This window comes from Sminthopsis crassicaudata, chromosome 4 (assembly GCF_048593235.1).
Source record: "Sminthopsis crassicaudata isolate SCR6 chromosome 4, ASM4859323v1, whole genome shotgun sequence".
NCBI lineage: Eukaryota > Metazoa > Chordata > Mammalia > Dasyuromorphia > Dasyuridae > Sminthopsis > Sminthopsis crassicaudata.
This window is the reverse complement of record NC_133620.1, coordinates 177438315-177465350: the sequence shown is the minus strand read 5'-3', so window position 1 is coordinate 177465350 and position 27036 is coordinate 177438315. Positions and strand designations below refer to the sequence as shown.

At 30.6% G+C, this 27036-nt stretch overlaps 1 protein-coding gene across 17 annotated transcripts in view; it reads right to left on the bottom strand.

Moving 5' to 3' along the window:
* The window catches only part of TRDN (triadin), a 481452-nt gene that overhangs the window by 72024 nt on the left and 382392 nt on the right, over window positions 1–27036 (bottom strand). For all 17 annotated transcript variants that reach the window (XM_074309957.1, XM_074309965.1, XM_074309958.1 and 14 more), the window contains one exon: window positions 19227–19277. In XM_074309957.1, the coding sequence (XP_074166058.1) occupies window positions 19227–19277 (51 nt within the window). The remainder of the gene's footprint in view (window positions 1–19226; window positions 19278–27036) is intronic.

The window sequence follows — 27036 nt, the reverse complement described above, 5'->3', positions numbered from 1 at the left end:
AAAGTGAGTCATATGAATTGATAATGATAATACCCTGGAATATTGTTTGAATTTGTCAGAGCATCTGAGTTGGATATATTTTCAGTAATGAGCTATATACTTTCATACTAGTTACTGGGATTTATATGCCTTTGGAAAGGTGTACAGAAAAGAATGACCCCAAAGAAAATATGAGGTCTTGTCTTGCTATGCATTTGCCAGCAAAGCTCTCTCTGATGTGGAAATGTTTGTTGTTTTGAATGCCAGGATTGAATATTTTTCCTTCCTTAGTATTTGTGTTTTCACATTGTTGAACAGAAGAGTATAGGCGTAATAGGGAATAAATTGGATCCAATTCAAAGCTGAAAAAGCTTATTAGACTCTAACCCTATAATAACCTCATTAAAAGAGAGGAGAATGGTTAATGGAAAAAGTATAATAATTGCAGTGGTAAAGAAGACTAGCTTTAGAATCAGATGATTTACCTTCAAGCCATGATCTTGCTAGACTAAACACATGACTAGGCAAGGTCTTTAACCTTTTTGGATTCTTAGTGTTCTTATTCTTGAACTGGTGATAAATTGTACTAGTGAAAGCTATCTTATAGGGTTGCTGTGTGGATTAAATGAGATAATGTATTTAAAGTGCGTTTGTATTTGTAAAGGCTGGTTATAAATTTAAGGTTATGATTAAGTTTGGATAGAAAATAAAATAATTCATGCTAACAAATTTTATTTCTATTGTATTCTATTCTTTTATTTCTATTCTATTCTATTCTATTATTTTATTTCTAAAAATAATTTACTTTTTTTAACACAGAAATAAAAAAAGTATAATTTCTATTATGTGGGAGTTTATAAATGCATATTTAAATTTTTATTTATTTTCATATCACCTTTACTTTTTGATAGATTAAAAATAGTGATAGTGAGAGTGATAACTAAAAGAAAGGGAAAAATAACCAGCACATTAACTAAGCCTCACTGTATTGCCTATAATCTCTCCCCTTTGCAAAGAAGAGAGGTTGGACTTATTTTATCATGTCTTCTTTTTTTTGGGTTCCACCTTGATCAATATGATTGCACAGTACTCAATTTTAGGGATTTTTGGGGGAGTATTGGGACTTTTTTCTGTTTTTTCCATTTATATTGTTGCAATATAATACATACATATTATATTGTTTATACATACATAAAATATATATATGCACATTCATACATACACACACACATATATATTAACCTCCTTCCACTGACTTCACTTTGTATCAATCCATCTAAGTCTTTCTGTTTGACATCATATTTCACATGGTGCAAAACTGTTTGAAAGTTATTTCTATCTGTTATTAAATAAACAAATATTACTAAGCACTATTTTTTAGCTAGTCACAGTGCTATGGTATAGGGATACAAAGAAAGGCAAAAAACCATTCTCTTCTCTTAAGGTCTAATGGTCTCTCATGGTCTAATCGGGGAGATAACCTGCAAACAGCTATGTACAATAATATATACAGGATAAATTGGAGATAATAAGAAGACACTAGCATTAAAGGGGATTGGGATAGTTTTATGTCTGTTTTTTCTTTTTTTTAAATAGATAGTGGGATTGTAGCAGGGGCTTGAAGGAAGCCTAAAGAAAGAGCCAGGAAAAGAGAAATTTTAAGGAATGGAGAACAGCTAGTGAAAATGCCCAGAGTCATGAATGGAGTGTCTTGTACAAGGAATAATAATGAGGCTGGTGCCTTGTAGAATATATGAAGAGAGAATGGATCAACATGCAAGAAGACTGAAAAAGTAGGAAGGGGATGTTATGAAGGCCTTTGAATGCCAGAGGATTTTATATTTGAAACTGGAGGTGATATAAAACCACTATAATATATTGTATTGTTTGGGAGTTGGAGGTGGAAAGATGTCATTGTCAACTTGTGCTTCAGAAATATCAATTTGAAAAAAAAAAAAAAAGTTGAGGAATTTAAAAGGCCTGAGGCAAGGTGACCAACTAGAAAGTCTATTGCAAAAATATAGGTATGAGATGAATAAGGCCTACATAAGCCTTCAAGCACTGTCAGAGGAGACAACTGTATATATAAAAGAGCTCTTACATAGAAGAATCAATGAACTTGATAGATGATTATAAGTGGCCAGATGAAAGAGAGAGGAGTCAAGAATAACATAGTGTGTAAGTAGATAACTTGGAACACAGTGGTACCCTCTATAGTAAAGGTTAAGAAGAGGGAAGGATTGAGGCAAAGAAAGATTAAGAATTCAGTTTTGAAGACATTATATTTAAGATGTCTATGGAATATTCTGTTCCAGATGTTTAATAGGCAGTTGGATATATGAGTCTGGAAGGTAGGAGAAAGAATGGGACTAGATAAGTAAATTTGATAATCATCATATATATGAAAAGCAAATCCATGGGATACTGATGAACTCACCAAATAAACTAATATAGAGAGAAAAGAACATGACAAAGCCTGGAAAATATATATGGTTAGTATGTTTTGAGAAAGAAAAGACTGATCCTTCTTTTAAAATTTTCAAAGAATCTGGTATAGTTCTTGACCTGTGAGGAGTTCTTAATGAATAATAGTATTGTCTGGTTAATAAAATAAGAACTTACACCTTGGATTCCAATTCAAAGTTACAGCACTGATCCCTATTATCTAGAAGTGGGAAAAATATTTGGGAGCTTAGAATTCATAGATTAATTCTGAGGAAGCAAGTCATGAAACTTCAAAATAACTCAAGCTTCATTTTGTAAAGAAAATAAAAAACTCAAAAAACAAATAAATGCCATAATTAGAATCAAGTCTGATAATCTCAAAAGTCTCTTCTACAGCTATCCATCTCACTGACCACTAACTTTCCTCTTATCACCTCAGTATTTTATCAAGCAGGATACCAAAAGGAGATCAAAAACAGTAAATTAGGGAATGATTCATTCCTAAAAGTATTGCCTGTCACAGCTATGATTTTACAATGAATCCACTGAAATTATTCCCCATCAGTTTCTAGTCTAGTCTAGCTTTAAAAAAAAAAAAGTAAAAGAAAATCAACAAAAACTCCATTACTCTTTCCCTCATAAATGCATTAAACTATTTTGAATAGCACATGCCTTGACTGCTTAATAGGGAAAGTTATATTAATATGATCTAATGATTAGGGAAAGACAAGACAAAATTCTTTTGTTTTTTCTTGTATTTTTTGGGGTCAAGGCCTAGTTGGTCATTGTCTGAGCCCTGATTGAATCATGAAGAAGATAAATACAAATCATTTCTATTTTGGCCAGAAACCCTGAAAGTATTCCTCTCTCAGACACACACACACATACACACACACACACACACACACACACACACACACACACACACACCCCATGCACATGATAAAAAGTAAGGCTGGTGACTTGCACAACCCTTTTTCACTTAAATCCAATTCAGTTTCATGTCATGGCATCAACTCCCCAAACAATAGCTCAATTATAATCCCTGAGTAGTCATTTAATTTCTTTATTTCTTAGTTTCTTCATTAACAAAAAATCTTCCAAAACTAATCCTCATCTAGTTTCCTGAAACACATTAAATAATGTCAATAAATTTTGTGACTTTCTGTACACTATATAATATTAATCGTACTACTACTACTATTTTTTTCCAGAGACAAAATCTATGGCATTTCTTAACTAATTAGTTATAAGACTAATCATCCTTTCAGCTAAGAGGAAGAAGGATGAGTCAGAAAAAGCAGCACTAAATTTTCAATTATGGAAAACTGAGTGAATGTTAGCGCCATTGGTAGAAATCATGAAGTCAGAAAGAATGTGTCCTGAAGAGAAGATACACACACACACACACACACACACACACACACACACACATTACATACATATAAAATCTGTATTTAACTGCTGCCTGCTACAGTTGAACTGGGGGAGGGGAAAAAGGAGGAAAAAAATAAAGTAAAAATTATATAGCCGAAAACAAAAGAATAACCTAGAAGGAGGCAAAGAAAAGATGGACATTCATGAATATAATGTCTTCTACTATTATACATGATTTCATGAAATGGAAATTTATCATTTTTTGATAGAGAGGATATTTTGAATCCTCTCTGAAGTTCTGCTAGGCACATGATAATGTTTTATTTTGTTTTTATTTTCCTTTTTCTATCTTTTCCCATTTTTTCTTATTTTGTATTTAGTTTTAAATAAATCAATATGTAGAAAAGATGGCTAAAATTGTTATTGTTATACTTCCTTTTATATCACCTTAAATTCTTAATATATTGCTCTCCTTTTCCTGCTTGGTGAGTCATTTATTTTAAAGAAAAAAAGAAAAACTAAAAAAAGAAAGGAGAGGAAAGGAGAGAGGAGGGAAGAGAAGAGACAGAGAGGAAAAATGGATGGATGAGATACAGGAAATTTCACTGAAGCATATCAGGTCATTAATCTACTTATAAGGTGGTTAAGTGAGGCATGCTGTTTTAGAGCAATGAGATGAGGAGGATGGGATTGCTTGAGGCAGCGTTGAAGATCCAGGTGAATATTAATGATCACTCTATGGAATTTTGGATACAGAAGGCATAAAAGATATGGCCTAACATCAAACTCTGAAATTTATCTTTTGGAATAAATCCTAGACATTATTTATTTCTTTTATATGAGTAGAAAACTGAATATAGGACAACATGTGAAATAATCTAACTATTCTGGAGAGTAATCTGGAACTATGCCCTTAAGTCTATAAAACTGTGCATTCCCTTTGACCCAACAGTGCCATTACTGGGGTCTATATCCCAAGGAAATCATAAATGAGGGAAAAGGGCCTACATTTGCAAAAATGTTTGTAGCATCACTTTTTGTGATAGCACAGAATTGGAAAATGAGAAGATGCCCATCAATTGAGGAATGGCTGAACAAGTTGTGGTATATGAAGGTAATGGAATACTATTGTTCTGTAAAAATTGATGAATAAGTTGATTTTACAAAGGCCTGGAAAGTTTACATGAACTGATGTTGAGTGAAACAAGCAGAACCAGGAATACATTGTACACAATAACAAGAATGTGCAATCATCAACTATGAAAGACTTGGTTCTTCTCAGTTGTTCAGTGATTCAAAGCAATCCCAATGGACTCTGGACAGAAAAATGCCATCTGCATCCAGAAAAAAAAAACACTAAGGAGACTGAATAAAAATCAATACATGTTATGTTCATTTCTTTTTCCCCCCTGCTTTTTTTCTATGTCCTATGGTTTTTCCATTTTGCACTAATTTTTTCTCAACATGATTAATAAAGCAATGTATATTTTTAAAAATTAATTAATTAAAACTATAGAACAATAGCAAAATATATTCAATTATCTTTTCAGTTATCTGAATTCTGAATAAAATGAAATTCACTGCATTTTTTGTTTATATAATGCAAAAGAGGTCATTTGGATCTCCAAATGGTATATACAACAATTTCAGCAATAAAGACTAATGAACGATGACCCATACAAATTTTTGTCTTGGTTAGTATCTGGGAAGAGGAAGCAATAACTGCAATAAAAGTATGCTTTCACATTTGATTATCTTAGATAAAGTTTAGATGAATTGTATGCATCTAAACTTTATTAGAAGGATATACCTTCTTCTTTGCTCATTTTATCAGGAATTAGGCAGAAGAAAGGTCAAAGTCACAGACTCCATTATATTAGTTTAAGCATATCAGGGCAGGTAAAGCAAATTAGTACAAGAAGATCAGATAAGAGCATAGGGTGTAGGCATTATGACCAAAATTAATTAAAAATTAATGATGGGCCAAAATTGTCATATTCCATTATCAGGCAAGTTTTCATGATACCAACTGGAAAAATAAAGTAAATAGAATCTGGATCCCTTTGTATCGAATAGGACTCTGTCACAATATAATTTAAGTCCATTTGGGGATATATTTTTCCCTTTTACTTATGAGAGCTAAAAATATTTTCTAAGTGACTGCTGATTTTTAGATCTACTGCCCTTTGTTTCACCTCTTTCTATTTTTCTAAATTTTTTTTCACATTTTACTTCTTGAATTCTTTTTTCTCAATTTCCCATTTTTATCAGTACCATCTGCTCTCCTCTTCTTCATTTCCATCTTGCAACATTAACATCAGAGGTCTATCAATATCAAATATAAACATAAAAGATGGAAAATGACTGAAAAAGACTTTAGAATTCATCTGAAATGTTGTCCCTTTCTCCATAATTCAGCTGAAAAAATGAAAGCAGAAAGATTAACTGCCTTGTCCACCAGAGCCACAAAGCCAGATAGTAGCAAAAGAGGGATTAGAAGCTAAGCCTTCTGAGTACCAGACTGCTGCTTTTTTCATCATACCATGCTCCTTACTCAATATTATAATTGACTTTAGAATGATATTGCCACACATCAAAATTTAATGGAGTTCATTAAAATGCAAAAGATGTACCTGTGCAAAAACTATATGATCTGTCACTTTGTCATAAATTCTAGACAATCAGGCATTAAACTTAAGGTATCACCCAATATTCTTTCAGTAGTGTTCACAGTTTAGTTAATATTAGAATTGAATGGTAGTTATCATGGAAGGCACAAAGCAATAAGTCAAAGGATCAAGTGGAAATAGGTACGTCTAGTTAAAATGGCAAAATGCTTTTTCTTATAACACTATCATATGCTACCATACAGGCATATAAATTCTAGTGGTCCCCTACTGCCTCTAGAATCAAAGAGAAGCCCCTTTATTTTTCATTCAGTCTTTCATAAACTACCATACACCTCAAACTTTCTAGTCTTCTTATATTGTATTCCTTCCCCTAATTCTAACATATTCCATAATCCATTAACATTGACCTCCATGCTCTGAGATCTCTCAAATACTCCATTTCCCAACTCCATGTGTTTCATGAACTATCTTTTGTATGGGGAATACTTCCTCATCTCTGTTTGTTGACTTTTTAAAAATTCCAGCTAAAATCTGCAGGAAGCCTACAGTATTGTCTAGAAACTTTCTTTAGCAATCCTTTTTAATGAATAAAATACTCTTTCATATCTATTTCATTATATATAAATTATTATTTCTAAAATTACTGAGACTACCTGAATTTTTTCAGATATTTTAAATCTTTTTTCTTGGTGAAATTCTCCCTCCATAGTTATACATAGATTTGAAGGCATTTCCATCTGGTATCTTACTGGAGTAAATTAATAATGATAAAATTTGGGGCATTACATATGTTAATGTTTTATGTAAGAACCTTACTTTCCAGGTGTTTTATTTCAGTACAGACTACAATATAAGACTTGTGAATGGGGCAAGAGGGAAGAGAAAATTATTAATGTGAATAGATGTAGGAATTATGTAGAGAAATTAAAATCAAAACCTCATAATTAGGACCACAAAAATTAGGATAAAAAATTTAAAGGAGATTATTTTGAAGGTTTGGATCAGATTGTTCTATAAAGGGAGTCATTAGGAAAGGATAAAGAGCAAGAAAATAAATTCATGAGAGTGAGCTAGGGGATTATGAACCTAGATAAAAAGAAAGATTAACTGTAAGATTACTGTGCACTAAAATTATACCATTTTAGGATTATATTTTATGACTGAAAGAAATTTTAACCACCATGTGTCCAATCTCATTTTACCCAAGAGGAAACTGAGGAAAAGAGAAATGAAGTAATTTGATGAGGACTAAAGTTAGATTCTGAGGCATAAATCAAACCTAGGAAATCCTCACTCCGAATACAATGTCTTAACCATTACAAAATGCTGTCTCTGTAGAATAGAATTTTATTATATTTGAGATGCCAAAGGGTTTCTTGTGTTTGAATAATGGCTAATTGTGCATATAAAAATCAGAAAATGCAAAAAAGAGCTTCTTTCTGGTAATAAGAACAGCTAAAAGAAACCTTTTCCTGGATTAGAGAAGAAAAATAAAATTGGATAAAAAGCCCTAAAAGGTCCCACTTAATGATTAAAGCTCTGTCTTTTAAAATACTGCACACTAATAGGTGAATAGTGTGTATTTCAAGATTTATTCACACTACATCTAGTTAGTACAAACAATCCAATATAATAATCATTAATCATCAGAATTCACATGATTTCTACCTCACATGATATCATAGCTCTTTATAATGTTCTTATGCATTTTTCTTAGACTAATGTATACCAAGTTATGTCAATTATGTCAACTAGAAAGACAGAATAGTGCAGTAGAAAAACAAATATATTCTATAGATGAAGTAAAAGAACCTAATTATTAATTTTTTACTCTTCTACTTCTTAGTTGTATAACATCAGAAGAGTTATTTAATTCTTTCAGACTCCTGATTCTTCAAATGTAAAATGAGGGGCTGGGTTAGGTAATGTTTAATTCCTGTATAGTTTTAAATCTATAATCCTATATTGTTAAGATTCTTGACAAACGGACTATTTCTAAACCCTTTGTATCCAGCCAAATTATGGAGTTTGTATTTTACTCTAGAGCCAAAAAAGTATTACTACAGCAGGCAGAATGGTTCACAGTAGAAAGAATGCTGATTCTGCATTCAGTGGACCATGATTGAAATCTTACCTCTAATACTTAGTATCAGTGTGACCTTGAGAAATCATTTAATTTCTTTAGGCCCCAGTTTCCTAATCTGTAAATGGAGGGGGTTGGACTAGATGTCTTCTGAGGTCCTTTCCAGCCCCTAGGTCTGAGATCTTATGAAAGTTCTTTGACAGGGGAATGATATAGTCATATTTGTATTTTTGGAAAATTATTGTGGCTACTGTCTGGAGAAAAGATGAGAAACAGGAGACTGCTCCTCAAAGCAACACTGCATTTTCACTTTCATTGTTCCTTTGTTACTTCAACCAAAAGTCAAATATTTATTAAACATTTACTTTATACTAGACACTGTGCTAAGTACTTAGTTTTTACAATTAAGGGGGAAAAAAAAGACAGTTCCTGTTCAGCAACTGGAGAGTCCAGATGAAGTGTGGAACAAATTTTATGCCTGGAGATTTAAGGGAAGTGCCCAAAGTGAACCCAGATGTTTGCCTCCCAGGAATATTTACAGAAAGATTCTTATAATCCAGTGGACCAGAGATCATTGAATCTATTCTTGATTTATCACCTGTACTCCTGAATTTGACTCTACTGATGCCAGCCACCTGACCCATGTCTGGAGTTGACACACTCTTAATATTCATTTAGGTTCTTCCCTGATTCATGTTTTATCTGTTCTTTGACTAGTACCTCCTCCTAATGCCTGATCCGATCATACTCTGAATTAGCAGTCAGTTTCTCCAGCCAAGTTCCTGTCAGCAAGATTATTTCCTCATGATAATAAAAACAACCAGGAAAAAAAAGCATTTATATTTATTGCATGCCTAGCAGTGAATGATGCCTAGCCATCCCAAGGAATTCCAAAATGCAGTATTCTGTAATTATGCCAAATGGGATGACAAGACACTAAAATAGACAGGGACTAATTGAACTGTCCCTGCATCAAGCAAACATAAACATCAATTAAGGAGGAATTATAAATCAACACATAATTATATGCAAAGTGCTCAGGAAATAAGGAACAAGAGAGTGAGTTCAAAGAATAATTCCACCACTGCTACATGTGTCTTTGCTGTACTTAGGTTCAGACCATGCAGAGCCTAACTTTGATCCAGATCTGTATAATCTTCGTTGTATAACTTTGCTTACAATCTTTAGGCACAATATAGGATATCTATAAGCAAGTATGATCCCATTTTAAACACATGTACCCTTGATTTGTAGAATATAATAATAATAATAATAATAATAAACACATGATAAATATTTTCAGATTCATCAACTGATTGAATTCTTCCCCCACAAAGATACAAAAATCTGCTTTCTCAGATTCAGTTCTATCCATATCATTCTCTTATTTGATTACTTTGGTGTCTCTCTGTAGTCTTTAAGATTAAACATAAACTCTTCAAATATGAAGTGAATCACTAACTTTTTTTATACGCTATAGTTTATCCAAACAGGCTTTCTTGCTGTTCTTCACAAATGACAGCACATTTCTTGCCTTTGCAACATCTTTAATTCCGAGAATTTTTACCTTTCTCACTTTTGTTTTGTATACTTCTTTATATATGCTTCAGGATTTTTAAGTTCTCTCCTCTCTGTTTTAAACCTTTCCTGATCCTTCAGATGCAGGTGGTAGTGCTCTCCTTCCTCAAGCTATTTTAAATTTATTTTTATTTATTCTATAAATACTTATATGTGTACATGGGATCTCCCTTTATAGAATGTTATTTCTATAGGGCCTTTTAATTTTTTTCTTTTGTAGCCCAGTCTCTAGAAGAGTACTTGGCAAATATAAGAGACTTAATAAAAATACTTCTTGATTGAGTGGTTGATTTTTTCTAAAAGGTGGTGATTAGAGTAGATGATCTCTGGAGTCTCATCTAACTTTTATATTCTATGATCTCAAAATACCCAAATATTTGACTTTGAACCCTTTAAAGCATAGTATAGGTGATTGTGGTATTTCAAAACATAAAGGAAAATGCCATATATGAAAGAATCAAGACCAGTGATATGCAGCTATATAAAAACTAATCAGAAATTGGAGCAAAGTCCATTGTTAGAGAATTGTATCACATGAGCATTTAATGCTTAACTTTAACTTCATTAACAGTATGTTTAGCAACAGTAGCTAACATGAATGTAATTTTTAATGATTAAAAGTGTATATATAGAAAATTTACTTTTTGTTTTATTTCATTCTTCTAATGACATATAGTTTAGGATTCAATAATCTAATAATCATAAGGCATACATCATTTAATGCTATTAAATTGAAGTGCTTAAAGTAAATAAAATTATGTACTGCTTTCCCCCTTAAATAACTAGCTCAGTATATAACACTATCTTTAAGCTTAATATTCTTTTATTGTAAATTAACTGAAAGCTTTTAATTATATATTTATTTGGAGGAGTCTTCTAGGTTTTTACTTAGAAGAATCTCTAATATCTCTAATTAGCAACTATGTTTTCCCATCAGATTTCAGGTAACACTTAAAAAAAATCTAACTCATATACTATATATCACTGTGGATATTATGCAAAGACTATGTTATACAGTATGTAGTCCTTTCTTTGATATATACTTCTGATTCATTTAACTTATTTTCAAAGACAACTCTCAAAGATTTAAATTTATACTTGAGTTGTCACTCTGCTTAAATGGGAAATGTCTTCCACAAAATGAAATACAAGTCACACAAATAATAGTAATAATAATAAAAATCATTATAATAATATAAGAACTTGAATAATAATGAAATAATAGTGATTATTTTAATATTGTGTCTTACCACCTGCTAGACTATAAATTCCTCAAAGGTAAGGGCTAGGACATATTTAAACTTTATATCCCCCCACCTCCAGGGTATCTTATTCCACAAAGGAAAGATTTAATAAATGTTGCCACAGTGAAATTTGTCAGTTTTAACAAAAAGAAGGAAAAAGAAACTTTTCATTTTATATTTCCTGAGACAAAGGCCTAGAAAATTATGTTAAGAATTCTGGTTACAAAGGAATTTTTACAGTGGTATTAGCATATACTAAGTAAAGCACCATTTATCCTACTAAAGAAAGGAAATTTAATTATGAACTAAAGTCACATAAGGACACTGAAAGTAACTTCATACAGCAAGAGGGTGAAGGGAATAATGTTTTTCTAATAAATTGTCAAATCCCATCAATTGCCTTTAACCTAATGGAATAAATTATCTATATGTATATATATATATAAATCTATAGATATGGATATAGATATGTATGGAAATATATATTTATATCTATAGATATAAATATACCTATATAGTCTCCAACCCATAAACTATCAAAGCCCAGCACATATTTGAACCTAAGTCCTCTTTAAAATTATGTGAGTGCTATATCTTCTTTAATACAATATGAATAATTATCATCTGGTAAGATATCTGGTGGATGATTTTTTTTCAGCCAAGCATGTCTAGAATAGAGAGTATTTTATCTGTCCACTGAGTATGCCTTTATATTTTTTTCCTTTTGAATTTTGCATTACTTCTATTGTTTTCTTCTATTGTAACAATTGTTATATAACCACAATTACTCTGCCAATTTTGGAAGCACTAGTGAAGTAGAAAATGATTTTTTGAATGTACATTATCAAGATTATCTTTCAGTGCTGCCAAAATACAAAATACCCATACTTTTCTTTGCTTATTCATGTCAATGCTGCTGATGAAATATTAAAAAATACAGTGATTTCCTGTCATTGGTCATCATTAAGAATGAAGGATAGGTGATAATCAACAACAACAAATCTTCAATATATCGACTCTGATTTTCATTGTGTTTAAATTGTTTTCATTGTGTTTCATTTTGTTTTAAATATTTGTAAGGCAAGTTAAGCCAGTTTCTCCTAAGAAAGCTGAGATATACTAATAAATTGGCATATGATTTTGAGGGGCAATCTTCCTCTGGGGATTGATACAGGACTTTTGTTTTTAAGTAACATTGGAGTACAGACCTTCTGTCTTTATTATTATTATTATTTTTGAGGCTGGGGTTAAGTGACTTGCCCAAGGTCACACAGCTAGGAAGTGTTAAGTGTCTGAGACCAGATTTGAACTGGGATCCTCCTGAATTCAGGGCTGGTGCTCTATCTAGCTGCCCCCCTTCTGTCTTCTGAAAAAGTTTAATCAGTTTAAGATCATTTGAAAATGAAGTTGATATTCTAGTCATAAAGAGTAAGCACATTTATAAAATTCAATAACAGCAATGAAAAGAATAGTATCATCAGAATGACAGTATTTTTTTTTTTTTTTGCTCTACTACTGTTATGGTTCAATCATTATTATCTTCATAGTAAAAGTAGTTAAACTCTGATTATATAATGTGATAGTGAAAATTGTTAGAATAAGAATCAAATTTCATGTTATTATGACTAATCCAACATTTATCTAATCATTGTAAAAGGGATATGACTGATTATCTGCAAGAAACCAAGTTCAATAACTAAATAAATACAGTAAATCATGGATGAATTGATTAATACTGAATTCCAATGCAGCAAGATCCATCTTCTCTTAAAAGTTCAACTTTCTTAAGAAAAGGTCCACATTATAAGGCAACTGTGGCCTGACAAATGAAAAAGTAACAGAGCAAAAGACAATCAAGCAGATTTGCTAAATATATTGATGTGGAAAGACAAAAGGAAAAGTAGGTGTCCAAACTGAAGTGTTAAGTTAATCAGGGAGGTGAAGGGGTCAGAGATGCATGTTATATAAGAAAGAGAACTAAGGATAATACTGCTATAATCATTTTCATTATACAACACTGTATAGAATTTAAAATAGATATGTACCTTTAAAATGATAAATATCTCTTTTTTATTAGTGGGGTCTGGGATTTGATAGTTGTAGGTAATTTTCTGACATGGAACACAGTGTAGACACTTGCCTCATTTATTAAAAGTGAATTACAAAAGCACACAAAAGAAGAATAGATCAGAGACATGGCTTGAATCCAAGTAGGGCAAGGGGAAAGTTATTCTCACTTTCTACTTGGACAAGAAATGGAAAATTATTTCTCAGGTCAATGTCCTGATAATACTGGTGTAGAAAAAGGGGAATAAATAGAACTATTGATCATATACTTTGAAGACATATGCACAGTTAAGATGCCTTCCCCCTCTACTCTGATTTTTTAATTCAAATCCTTTCTGTCATGTAGATATAGAAAAAATAAGTTTTATGCATCAATAACTAATGTTTCTGATATGTATATATGTAAAAATGTTTTCTAGAAAAAACTTGAATTTAACATTTCAAATTCACTTTTCTGTAAAATCTTTTGTTTTGTAGTATGTAGCCATGAATAAATATTTGCAAGAGTATTCTCTTTTCTTGCATTCATTTTTGAATTAATCATATTAAATTAATAATGAGTTTTACCATGATCTAAGAATTGAATTTCTTCTAATAGCCATTTTCTCCTTTCAGTTTTGATGGTTATTAAACCAAACAAATAAAGGTTAATTAACATTCATATAGTGCTACTGAAAATCAAGAATTCACAGGAAATAGATTAGTGCCTAAGTAAATATAGGAGAATGTAATTAGTTTCCACTCTAATTAAACCATTATGTAATGAAACTGGCAACATATCTACCTATGAGGTATTTCACACATTGTAAAAATTCTTAACATGGAGAATTCCAGTCTTAATTATAAGATAAAATAAGATTATCTGTATTACTAGTATCAGAAATACAAAAACATGAGGAATTCAGGGCTAAGAGAAAGGATATTTCAGATATTGTGATAAATTTCCTTACAAAAATTTAGATATTTGACTTTTTGAAGTAAAGCAGAATTAATTCTTATTTCTTAGTTATCGCAAGGAGACAATCACACTTCAGAAAACATCTTTTATTTCCTGATGTTTCATTAAATGTTAATTTTATTTAATTTCAAAATAAGACTATAAATCTACTAAAGAGTACTTTTTATATAAGAACATACACTGCTTCAGAGCACAATAATTAAGTTAAACTCTATCATACTACCTGCCACTTTTATTTAATATTTTCCAAAACCTCTCTATTATATATCTTCCTCTCTCCTTCTTCTCATGCACATATATATCCATGTTCATATATCTGTGTCTACATTTATGTATATGCGTGTATATATGTACTTCAAGGAAAGCTTTTATTGTATTTAATAAAAAATGAAATTTCCTATGTGACTCAGATAACAGTTGAATCTTTACTATCAAATTCTTCTGAGGCACTAAAAGACATAACACTTTCTCACTTAACATCTTAGATTTCAAAAAAAAATTAATTGTAGAAATCTGTGAAATAATCAGTGTTAATTATAAAGTCAATATTAGTCAATTGTATTATAGGGCAGTCAAAACAAGTCTTATGGGACCTTAAAATATATTCTTAGAAGCAAAGTCTCCAAAAGACAGTCTATGTTATGATCTTACCACCCATTCTACACAGTTGTGCTATCATCTACTGATTTCTTTGCTCACATTTCTTAATAATTTAATAATTAGCAAAAGATGGCAAAATCGTTAGCTGATTATGAAGTCTGTGAAATGACTATATCAAAAGTAGAATTATAAAGCTCATAGTGGTGACATCCACATGAACATATACCATGTTAATGGAGGAGTTTATAATGGAAATTCAGGACCAGATTATAGCCACTAGAAATTATTTAAAGATTTCTCTTACGGAGCTTTTATTTATTGATTAGGATGGATTACTCAGTGATATCAATGTGCAAAGTTGCAACATTTCCTACCCCTTGGCAACCAGAATTATAAGCAGAAACTTATTGAATATAATAAAAGCACCTGTACTACAAATACAAACCTCAAATTAATAATGAATATTAAACAACAAAAAAGCACATCTATATAGAAACTTGCAAATGATCACAGATAAACTTCTAGCTGGCAATTACTTAGGGATTAAAATCCCTATTTTAAAAGTCTTCAACACTAAATTTTTATAATCTCTAATGTGCATGTAATGTAATAAAAATACTTCTAAAATATAAAAAAATAACTAATCTCACAAAAAAACTCCCACTGATTATATGATATGGGAATTCTTCTAAAGATTCATTTAGTAATTTACAGAAAATATACTTGTATCTCAATATTTTTACATAATTAACACAAAATGCTGTTTTATTTATCTGTGCAGAAGTCTATTATATCATAAGCCTAAAAGAATAACAGCAGGCTATTGACCTAACATAATTACTGCTATCTCAACTCCAGCAAACAAGAGGGAAACAATAATATTATAAATAGTGATAAGATGCAATTGATATGATGCTTTGTATTTGGAATAGTGGTTTATATTAAAGGTCCCTTTCGTCTCTAGAAGTAATTGCAAGTTGTGTTTGGCAATATTTATGTTTTTTCTCAGATTTTGCCACACAATGTACACTTAATGTTTGTTCCATTTGCAATGAGGAAGACCATACTTTCACCTACATATTACTCTGCTTGGTTACATCTGAAATATGCTGTTCAGGTCTGAGTGCAACAATTCAGGGCAGACATTGATATATGAATGATATATGAAAATAAGCTGAAATGAATGGAGTTCTCCAGAAAATTAGACTTTGAAAGGACACAGTTGCTATTTTCAAATTTTTGAAGAATTATCATATATAATTAAATTTTATTAGGCTCAGTTTTAGAGAATATAATTAATAGCAATTGCTATATTTTGGCTCAACTAAGGGAAAAAGCAAGATTTACAGCCATCAAAAAGCAGATTGTTTTGTTCCAAAATACATTGAGCAACTTATTTGATAGAGCTTTAAGGATTGTGAAGCATTTTTCCTTCAATTTTTTGATGATCTCCTTCTTCAGATACTATAGATATAATTCATGTTGAATGAGGATCAAACTAGATACTACTGATGTGCTTTCCATCTTTCAGATTCTGTGACTCACATCTATAACTATGTAGGCCATATTTCTATAATTTAAAACACTGAAAATGCTATATATGACAAAAACCATAGACTATGAAAGAATAAACTAGACTTAGTCATTTATTAAGACTGAGTTAGTAAACTATTCACTATGTTGAGTTAATGAAATGCAAAATCTATATCTTGTGAAGGCCATAGAAAGGATTAACACACATTAAGTTGTGCTTAGCATAGCATTAAGTAGTCAGTAAATTCTGTTTGATTGATTACATAGTAACTTGTACATTGGGATTCTACTTACATATTTATGCTGTAAGGGATAAGGTTACTCCATGGCAAACCTTCTAACAACAAAGTCTATTTTAACAAGAAAGTAGCAAAAGCAATAAATGAAGTGGGAAGAACACTGGGCTGGAGTTAAAAGACCTCATTTCTAATCCTGCTTGTCATTATAAATTAACTGGGCAGATTTTATTACTTTCTTTTAAAAATATTTTGAGTTTTTAATAATATATATATGTATATATGTATATATATATGTGTGTGTATATATATATATATTTTTTTTATTCTGGACTTAAGAAATAAAACAAGTTTCCATAACATAGTAGAATAAAAAAAAGATGATTGCACATGAAACTACAAATTACTGTTCCTTTTATATATAGTTATCATATTACTTTTTTTTCTTTTTGCTTCTTTCCTCCACTTTCTGCCCTAAAGAAGAATACCATTTGAAACAAATATTTATATAAGTATAAAATAATTCTATGCATATTTCTATTTATCATCTTCATTCATAGGTCTTTTGTAGCTAATTTTGGTATTTATAATAGCCAAAATCACTTCATTATGATTTTCTAAAATCAAGTTGATCATTTCTTATAGCATAGTAGTTCATCACAATTATATATCACAAATTGTTCAGGTAATCTTCTACAGTTGAGCATCTCACAATAGCCAATTTTTTGTCATCACAAAGAAAGCTGCTATAAATATATTAGAACATATAGGTCCTTTTTCTTTTTTCCCTAATTATATTTGCAAATAAATTGGTAGCAGTATTGCTGGATCAGAAGGTATAGGCAGTTTAATAATTCTTTGGGTATGATTCCAGATTGCTTTCCGATATGATTGGGACGGTTCCAGCAAAAGTGAATTTTTGTGCCTTTTTTTCCACATCCTCTCCAACATCTGTCATTTTTCCTTTTCAAACATTTTAGCTAATTTTATAAGTGAAAAAGGATTTTACAATCTTTTACAAGGTTGTTTCAATTTACATTTTTCTAATAAAGATTTAGAGAACTTTTTTCCATAAACCTATAAATTTTTATTTGTTTTCCTCAGAAAATTGTCTGTTCATATCTTTTGACAATTTATCAATTGGGGAATGACTCCTGTTCTCATATATTTCACAAACATCTTTATATATTTGACATATGAGGCCTTTATCTGAGAAACTGTCTATAAATTTTTCCCTCAATTTTCTTCCTTTCTTCTGGTTTTGGATATATTTATTTTATTTGCATAAAACCTTTTTAATTTAATATATTTGAAATTATCCATTTTATACCATACTCTTTTATCAAAATTTACTTTCAATTCCAAAAATATCATTGGTGACATTATTCCATGTTCTTCAGATTTTCTTATAATATCTCTATTTGAAGAACATGGAACAATATTGTCTTGCATCCACTTTGACTTTATCTTGGTAAATTTTATAAGATATTGGTCTATGACCAATTTCTGCCAGATTATTTTTTAGTTTCCCCAGTGCTTTTAACCAAAGAATAAATTTTTATTCCCAAATCTTAAACCTTTAACATTGTCAACCACAAGTTTACTATAGCCATTTGCTACTTTAACTTGTATTTCTAGTCTGTTCCATTTATTTTATTTCTTAGCTAGTACTAGATTATTTTTTAATAATTACTGCCTTTTAATATAGTTTATGATCTGGTACTGCTAAACCTCATTCCTTTACATTTTTAATTAGATCTTTTGGTAATTTCAGTCTTTTGTTCTTCCAAATGAATTTTGTTATATTTTTTTTTTTTTACTCAGTAAAATAGTTTTTGGTAAATTAATTGGGATAACATTGAATATATAAATTAATTTAGGGGAAAAAACTTTATTTTTATTACATTGGTCATGCCTACCCACAAAAATTAAAATTAATTTCTTTATTTAAATCTGTTTTTAATAATTTTGTTTATATAGTTCCTGGGTTTGTTTGACAGGCATACCACCAGGTATTTTATACTTTCTAGAGCTATTTTAAATGGGATATATTTTACTATAGTCATTTATAGTTTTTGTTGTGAAATGTGGGAATACTGATGACTTATGTGGATTTACTTTATCTCCTGTTGCAAATTACTTTCATATAATAAGGCTAATTGAAATGATAATTTTTAGGGTAATTTCCAGCTTTACAATCATATGAAAGTTTATGGTACCTCTATAGTCATAGATTAGGGATATATTTCAAAGACATTATGAATCTATTAAAGTTTGGGGAAAAAGAATGTTTTTCTTTCTTTTGGCATTCTTTGCTACAGTTTGAAAGATGAAGAGAAGAATTCTATTCTTGTTATATTTGCTTAAAAGCATATAAGGACAGAAAAAAGGCTAAGGTTTTCAGATATTAAGGAATAAATGATAAAATACCTTAGTGAAGAATTTGCTATGGATTAGAAAATCAACCTAGTATTAAAATTTATTATATCCCATTACCTTTGTCCTTTAGGGATATTGTAGCCTTTTCTTCTTTCCTTTTACTAGGCTCTGAAAAAAATGAACATTTATTAGAAACTAAAGACTATATTTGTACACATACATATATGTGTATAAAAATATACATCTGTATCAAGGAATGAGTTATTGAGATAGTAAAAAATAATGAAAAATAAGAATTTTTGCAAGGTTTTTATAATGAGACAAAGTGCTGATTAAAAATTATTATTTGAATATTTTATATTATATTAGTATTTAAAATAATGAATAAGTTATGATATACTAATTCATTACATAATTAGTGCCTATCATATACCAGTGATTGGACTAGGCACAGGGAATTCAGTGACAAACATGAAAAATACTTACTCCCAAAGAAAGACAATATGTACATAAAGAAGCATATAGAAATACTACCTACAGAATAAATACAAGTTACTTTCAATTTTTGAGGCACTGGTAATTGGGGAGGGAAGAGCCAATCAATTCTACGAGAGGAAAATAAGAATAAATTCTAGATATTAAAGCTAGCCAGAGCAACAGCACAGAGATAGGAAATTATTGTAGATTGCAAGAAAGAAAGTAATATACTTTATTGCAATAATAAGGGTATTAAACAATAAGGCTATTAAAGGTAGGTTGTAGCCTGGTTGTAGCAAGCTTTAAATGACAAACAGAGAAATAAATATTCAATCCCAGAGACAATAGATAGTCAAAAGAATTTATTGAATGGGGTAGTAACTTTCTAGACATTCTGCTTTAGGAAAATGTTATATGTTAACATTCCCTAATGTTATGGGGAAATTGATTAGAAGTAGAAAGCACTTGAGACAGAGAGACCTATTAAGAGGTTCTCACAATAGTTCAAATTAAGTCAATTAAAAAGCATTAACAAGCATCTATTCTGTTTGATTTCCTGCTTTATACGCTTTTGGACATCTTTGGACTTTTCCATTATTGCCGTACACTTGGAACTCCTTTTTTAACTCCCTGTTCTGTTTAGTTTTCCTGCATTAGAGTCTATTTTTCTTGCATCCCCAGCATATTTATAAAATTCTAGTATTTAGCACAATGCCTGGCAATAGTAAGCAGTTAAAATATTTAGTGACTGACAGAGTGAATATTATTTTTCAGGCACTGGAAAGATAAAGAATGAATACATAGACTCATGAATCATATATGTAAAGATCATTGAATCCATTTTTTGCTAATGAGATCAATAACTGAGATATTGTAGAGCAAAAAGAGAAGAGAGCTCAGAACAAAGTCATGTTTAGTGAATATTGCCTCAAAGAAGATACAGTAAAGTACAGGTGACAGGAAAGATGGCCTGAACACAAATGTAGTTGTACCCATAGTCAGAAGCCGTTTGATGTAAAAGATATTGTGGCAATAGAAATAATATTAATAGGATATGTGTTATAAGGGAGAATAAGAAATCCAAAAGAACATTGAGATTATGAAACTGAATATCTGTAATATTAGATAGGCAGTGCACATTTTTATTTCTCAAGAAGAGTGGTTGTTTAAATGACAAATGGTTTTAGCATTATCTGACAGTTTAACAAAATAGATTTTGAAATTTATATAAAGATATATAAATTTAAGAAATAAAGACTGTGAATGACCAAGTAACTGCTCTATCACAATAAGTTACATACAAATGGTCTTTCAGACAAGTTTTTTGGAGAGGTGAGATAATCCTTCTATGAGAAAAAAGAGATAAAAAGGAGGGAGGAAGAGAGAGGTTTGAAAAGAGAGAGAGGCAGTGACAGAGACAGAGACAGAGAGAGGGGCAGAGAGACAGACAAAGAGACAGAGAAAGACAGAGTAAAACAGAGAGAGATTGAGAAACTAGAAATTTCTCTTCTGGTCAAAATAGAGGCAGCTCTCTCTGTTTAAGGTGAGATCTTTTACTCCCAACTAGAGAGATTATAATTTTTTTGGTATAGTCTAATCCATAGAACTTTTTGATTTTTCTTTGCTACCTTTTATCTTGACCATCAACATCTGGACAACATGTATAGCAGATACATATATCTAGTCCAGTACCTCTTCTCAGGGAGAAGAATAGTCAGCTTTGTAGTCCATTCTCCTGCTCCCTCCAGGCAGGGATTACAATTTTCCCTAGGGAGGAATGGACAAGATTCCCTCTCTTGAAATTATCTGTCTATATGTTTAGACATCCTATATGGATGACACAATAATATGTTAGCATGGGCAATCCATAACTTATATAGCTACAAAGTGATTACTACAGTAGAAGCCAACACTTCAAGTGTGACTTTACCAGAGCATAGTACAGTAAGATTATTTTTGTCCTAATTCTGGCATCTGAGGCTTTGCTTTGCTTACCTCCCCCTTCCCCCTCCATTATATCACTCTTTTGACTGCTTCTGACCTTTTAATACACTTTTTAAAAAATCTCTTTTTTTTTTTTTTTGAAGTGGGGTGGGAAGCCATTTTTCTCCATCTAGCATTGTGAAATTGATTTCAAAATTCAAGTATAGAGTTTGGCATTATTTGTCCTTTTAATTTTCACATATTTGACTTTACCCAACATTCTAGCCTATTGAGATTTTTTCACACCCTGACACTGTCATCAAATATTTCAGTTATCCTCCAAGATTTCATCAATCACAAATTTAATAAGGATTCAATTTCTGGGTACATTCAAGCCATTAATTAAAATATTAAATAGCAAAACACTAAACATATGCTTACTCTTTTTGGATACAGCTTTTTATTTGAACTGAGGAAGAAGAACTGATTCCAGATCCAGCACTCCATCCACTGAGTCACATTGCTGCACTAAGCACTTAATAAATGCTCTTTCATTCATATATTAATTGATCTACTTCTTTGAATCATGTTTTTTCTTCTTTTTACCTTAAACCTTTTCTTCAGTGTTTCTATTGTTTCAAGAAACTTTTTTTTCATAATAACCTGTAAAGTAGATATTTATTTCTCTAATCCTTTTATTTTTTTCTAGATCTAAATGTTTAGCCTTGAAATAATTTGCATTGCCTTAACAGAACTATAAATACCAAAGACAATATAATAAGTAGGTCATTAAAATTATTTTATGTCATGTGTACTTGCTAAAGTTTAAATCCTTATCCCTCAGCTTAGAAAATAAGTATAATATAGAATCATGTAGATAGTGTTGGCAGACTAATAAATTAGATCAGAGTTCCAGTGACACTGCTTAGAGTGGGTGATGTTTGTTTGGTTCATATAAGTTTTTGTCCTTTAGGATTCTTATCATTCCAGGGAAAGAGCCTAACATAATATTGTTTCCTCATGTGCTTAATTCATTTGGTGTTGGAGCTGATACAATAGGAGAATGTGCCTTAAGATATGGAATAACATTTACGTTTTTGTATTTGAAAATTGTAGCCAATTACACTGGCATGAGTTTCAATGGAGTTACATAGGTAGATTCCCAAGGAACTGGGTATATGTAGAACATTCTTACTTCTCAATAGAAGCACTGCACATCATAGAAATATAATGGAATCCAATAGAAACGCTTTGTGGATGGTGGCAGCAATAAATAGCAAGCAAAACAGCCATATTCGGATTCTGAGCACAGCATGATGGCCAGAGGCTTTTAAAAACAATCTCTTATAGTTTTCAGAAGTCATGTTTTATACCTTTTAGAATATTGTAACACATAATATCCCTTTTATTTTTTTTTAAATAAAGGTTAATTACACATATGAAAGGAATGAAAAGCAATGTTGAAATACTTACATTTTCAAAAATCATCAAAATTTTGCCAGGAAAGACAGGCCATTTTCCAGAAGCTAAATCTATTTGAATGTAAATGAGAACTTAGCTTTGGACCTTCATAAATCAAAAATTATGTAAGCTAAGTGCCTTAAACAGTATGTTGTATTTTTTTATAAAAGAATTTATATCCTGAAAATGACAGAAGATGTGGTAGTGTTGTTGTTGTTCAGCATTTGAATTCAAGAAGATATATCTTCTTGATTCCAGGTCTGACACTATCTTCTGCACCAAATAACTGTTTTATTGTTGTGGTGATTGTTGTTCTTTGCTGACAGAGATTATATAATGCAATTGGCAGAAATTGTATGTTGAACTAAAAACCAGTAAAACCTCAAATTGTGATCCAATAAATACTGGAATACTTATTATGGATTCATGAGCTCATCAGTGAGCTTGTGCCATTTGTAGACTCTGAATTCCTTCATAATTTTTCATGCTGTAAGATTATTGTCCAAATCATTCAAAAAATGATAGAGTGTCTATTCCATGTGCTATAGTCTTCCTCTGGGTTGTTTTTTAAAGTATCACAATACCTTAACTTCTCAAACAATGCACCTCTTTCCTCCCTCCTTATTTACATATCAGCTCATCTCCTTGTCCTTGAAGAAGACTTTTATGCCACTTTTTGTGTATGCTATCATTGGTGCGTATATTTACATGCCTCAGTTTATTTTTCTACTTTACTTTGTATAAATATTATAACTTTAATTCTTTTTAAAATCATGCTACTCCATAATTGCATCCATATAGATAACACTGATAGCAAACAAATAGCCTTTTGCTACAGCAAGTTGTTGGTTATAATTTAAACAATGTTATATATACTGTCAGTTTTAGTTTGGCTGATTTTTTTTTATAATTTTTCCTTCTCTTTTTCTTTGCTACTAGGGATAAATACCTTTCTGGGTAGAGAGTAGGGATGAAAATACTCAGAAATAAAGGTAATAGAAAAGCAAAAAAAGAAATAAAATAAAAATTTAAGGAATCATCAAAGCTGTGCCTATAAATTTTTGTGCCCTTACTGTATTGGGGTTACTGGAAATCACTAGGAATCTCTAATTCTGTCTTCAGTTAAGCATGCTTAATAGGGGCAGACATGATGCCATAAGGGGTGTCAGAGGAACTGGAACAATGAGTGAGGATATTGCTAGGGAGCCTATAGGCTTGAGGAGAAGGATAAAGAAGGAGTTTGATTCAGCTCAGGATAAGTCTGGGAAGATAACTTCATGTTTTAAATAATTTCTTGGCATTTGGTATTAAAGTTTGTTGTTTATTCTGAAACCCTTTAAGTACTATCAGCACCTTCCACATTTATTGTCCTGGTTTAGAGACTTAATTACTCTATCTTAGTTCATGAAGCTTTCAAAAATGTTGAAGATGATGAATGTTAAAAATGTTATTCAATTCAATTTTCTCTTCCTGACTCAATTTATTGGCTCCAACTTATTATCAATTGGACTGTGCCAGTTCTTGTGTAGTATGTGTATGTGCATGTGTATACAAAAATATTTATTGGGTTTCCTCTGCACTTATGTGTCTTAATCTGGGCACTATACATTTTGATCCACTTTGGTTTTTATTTGGAGGATGGCTAAATGATCCTTCTTACATTTTTATATACTTCTCTGTTCAGGATTTGTAGAGTTTTAAATTTGATACATTTAATGCAATATTACCTCTAAATGAAAACACTGGAAAAACTTGCTATCAAAAATATTTTTTCTTTTATTTATACATTGTATAGGGTGAATTTGCTATATGTTCCAATAGGTAGAAAACATATAGAATAGTTATAATGCAAGAAGAAGCTATAGAGAGATAATAATTTACAATAATGAAATTCAATAAAATAACTAGTAACAAAAAATCATGATTTATGTGTTTATGTACTAATGGGAAAAGTACAGGAAATAAAATAATTTAGATTGATATCTTAACCCAAAATGGCAAATTTGACCTCCCAAGTTAACAAAATAGGCTAATTTCAAATGTGTGAGAAGGTATTATATATTATGAAAAATACTAAGGTGAGGAAATTTGGGGAAGAAACATGGTGGTGAAAATTGGGATAATGAGCAGGCATAGGAAGAGGAGTGAAATTGTCATCCAAAATACAAAAAGGACATACATAAGAAAAGGAAATATTTTAGATCCAGTACAAAGGCATAATATTATAGCAATGGAGATTCAATTATTTAAATATTTCTTGGAAATCTATCTGCAAAAGCAGAATAATTTTTGGTACTGAACAAATGATAGTTTAATCTTTCAAAAAAGTTGAAAATTCTATAAGAGAAATGATTATATAAACTTGATTCCTTTGAATTAGGAGTTATTGTAATTGAAATGAATATGAAGAAAACCTTTGAATTAACTATTTCATCTTAGTATTTGTGATAGAAGATGCCCAGGTTTCTTTTTTCTTATAATATTTTTTTACTTTCCAAATTTAACGCACAAAAAACCCCAAGCTTGTTCATAACTTTCCTATGTACCCATTTACATGTCTTTTTTAGAGAATATTTCCTTTCTCTTATCTACAGAATTATTTCTTTCTTTTCATTCAGATTTTTAAAATTACTGAGAGCTTATAATTACCTCCTAGACTGACTGCTAAATTAAGATCTTAGTTGATTGATCTTACCTCTTGTATTTCTAAATGAAATTTGCACTCCAAAATTCAAGGTAGCATAAAAAGCTAGGAAAGCCAAACATAGCCTGATATACAACTTAGTTTTTTGGAAACATGATCTTATAGATTAAAATTCTATAGAGGAATATAAATTAGGAGTGGGGCAAATTTCTTTAAAATGAAATTCTGAAGACTAGAAGAAAAATAATTTGATAATAAGGAAAAGGGAGATTTCACCTAAAAAGACAACATGGATACAAAGGAAACTCTTGGACATACATATTTTAAAAGATCTGTACAAAACATGGAAACAAAAGTAGGCAATAGAAGGTAATTAGATACACATAGTATGAAAGCTGAGTCTCAAAAAAGGTAATATTGGCGAGTCATGAAACAAAATCAATTTTGTTTTTAGCTGCATAGAGGAAGACAACAATAAAGAAGAGAAAGAGATGAATGAGAACTAGAATTGTAAGGGAAAGCTTCAAAAAGGAGGTAGAACTTGACCTGAAATGTAAAAGACAAGGTAAATATACATAAAAGAGAGAGATTAGAACCCACTTGCTGAGGGGAAAATATGAATGCAATTACAATTACTGAAATAAGTATGGAAAATAATATTTTGTTTGTAGGATATGACACAGTCCAAGAAAAAAAAAGCATGGAGAATATTTGAGGTATACATAAGAGACAGAATTAGATGAGTAGGATAGGACTAGATTTTATAAAGTTATATAATCTTATTAAAAAGGTGATATATAAAGTTATATATATATTATATGCATATAAAATAAATATTTATACAAATATATAATATATTTATACAAATATATTATGTTATATATTTATATAAATATATTATATATGATAATAAATATAATATATTATATTATGTTTATATATTATATATATTTAAAGGTGATATATAAAGTTATATAATCTTATTAAAAAGGTGATACACACAAGTATACATATATATGTGTGTGTGTGTGTGTATATATATAGTGATACACACAGAGATATATATCACCTTTATATACACACATACACACACACACATACACACACACATATATATATATCACCTTTATATATATAAAGGTGATAGACTTGTAAGATTAGGTCAGAAGTTGTCAGACTTAATAGGGATTTAGAATTTTTAAGCTGAAGAATGAATCAAAGAACTGAATATTTAACAAAGCATGTAAGATATAGTAAAAGGATGACATCTGGAAGTTATGTTTTCCACATTATATTAAAAAACATTGAGATAAACCATAGGGGACATGACTAAGGCAACAACAATGGGAAAGAAAAATAAGCAAAAATAAAAACATTTTGAAAGAAAATAGTTAGAATCTTGGAAATGATTGGTTATTAGCA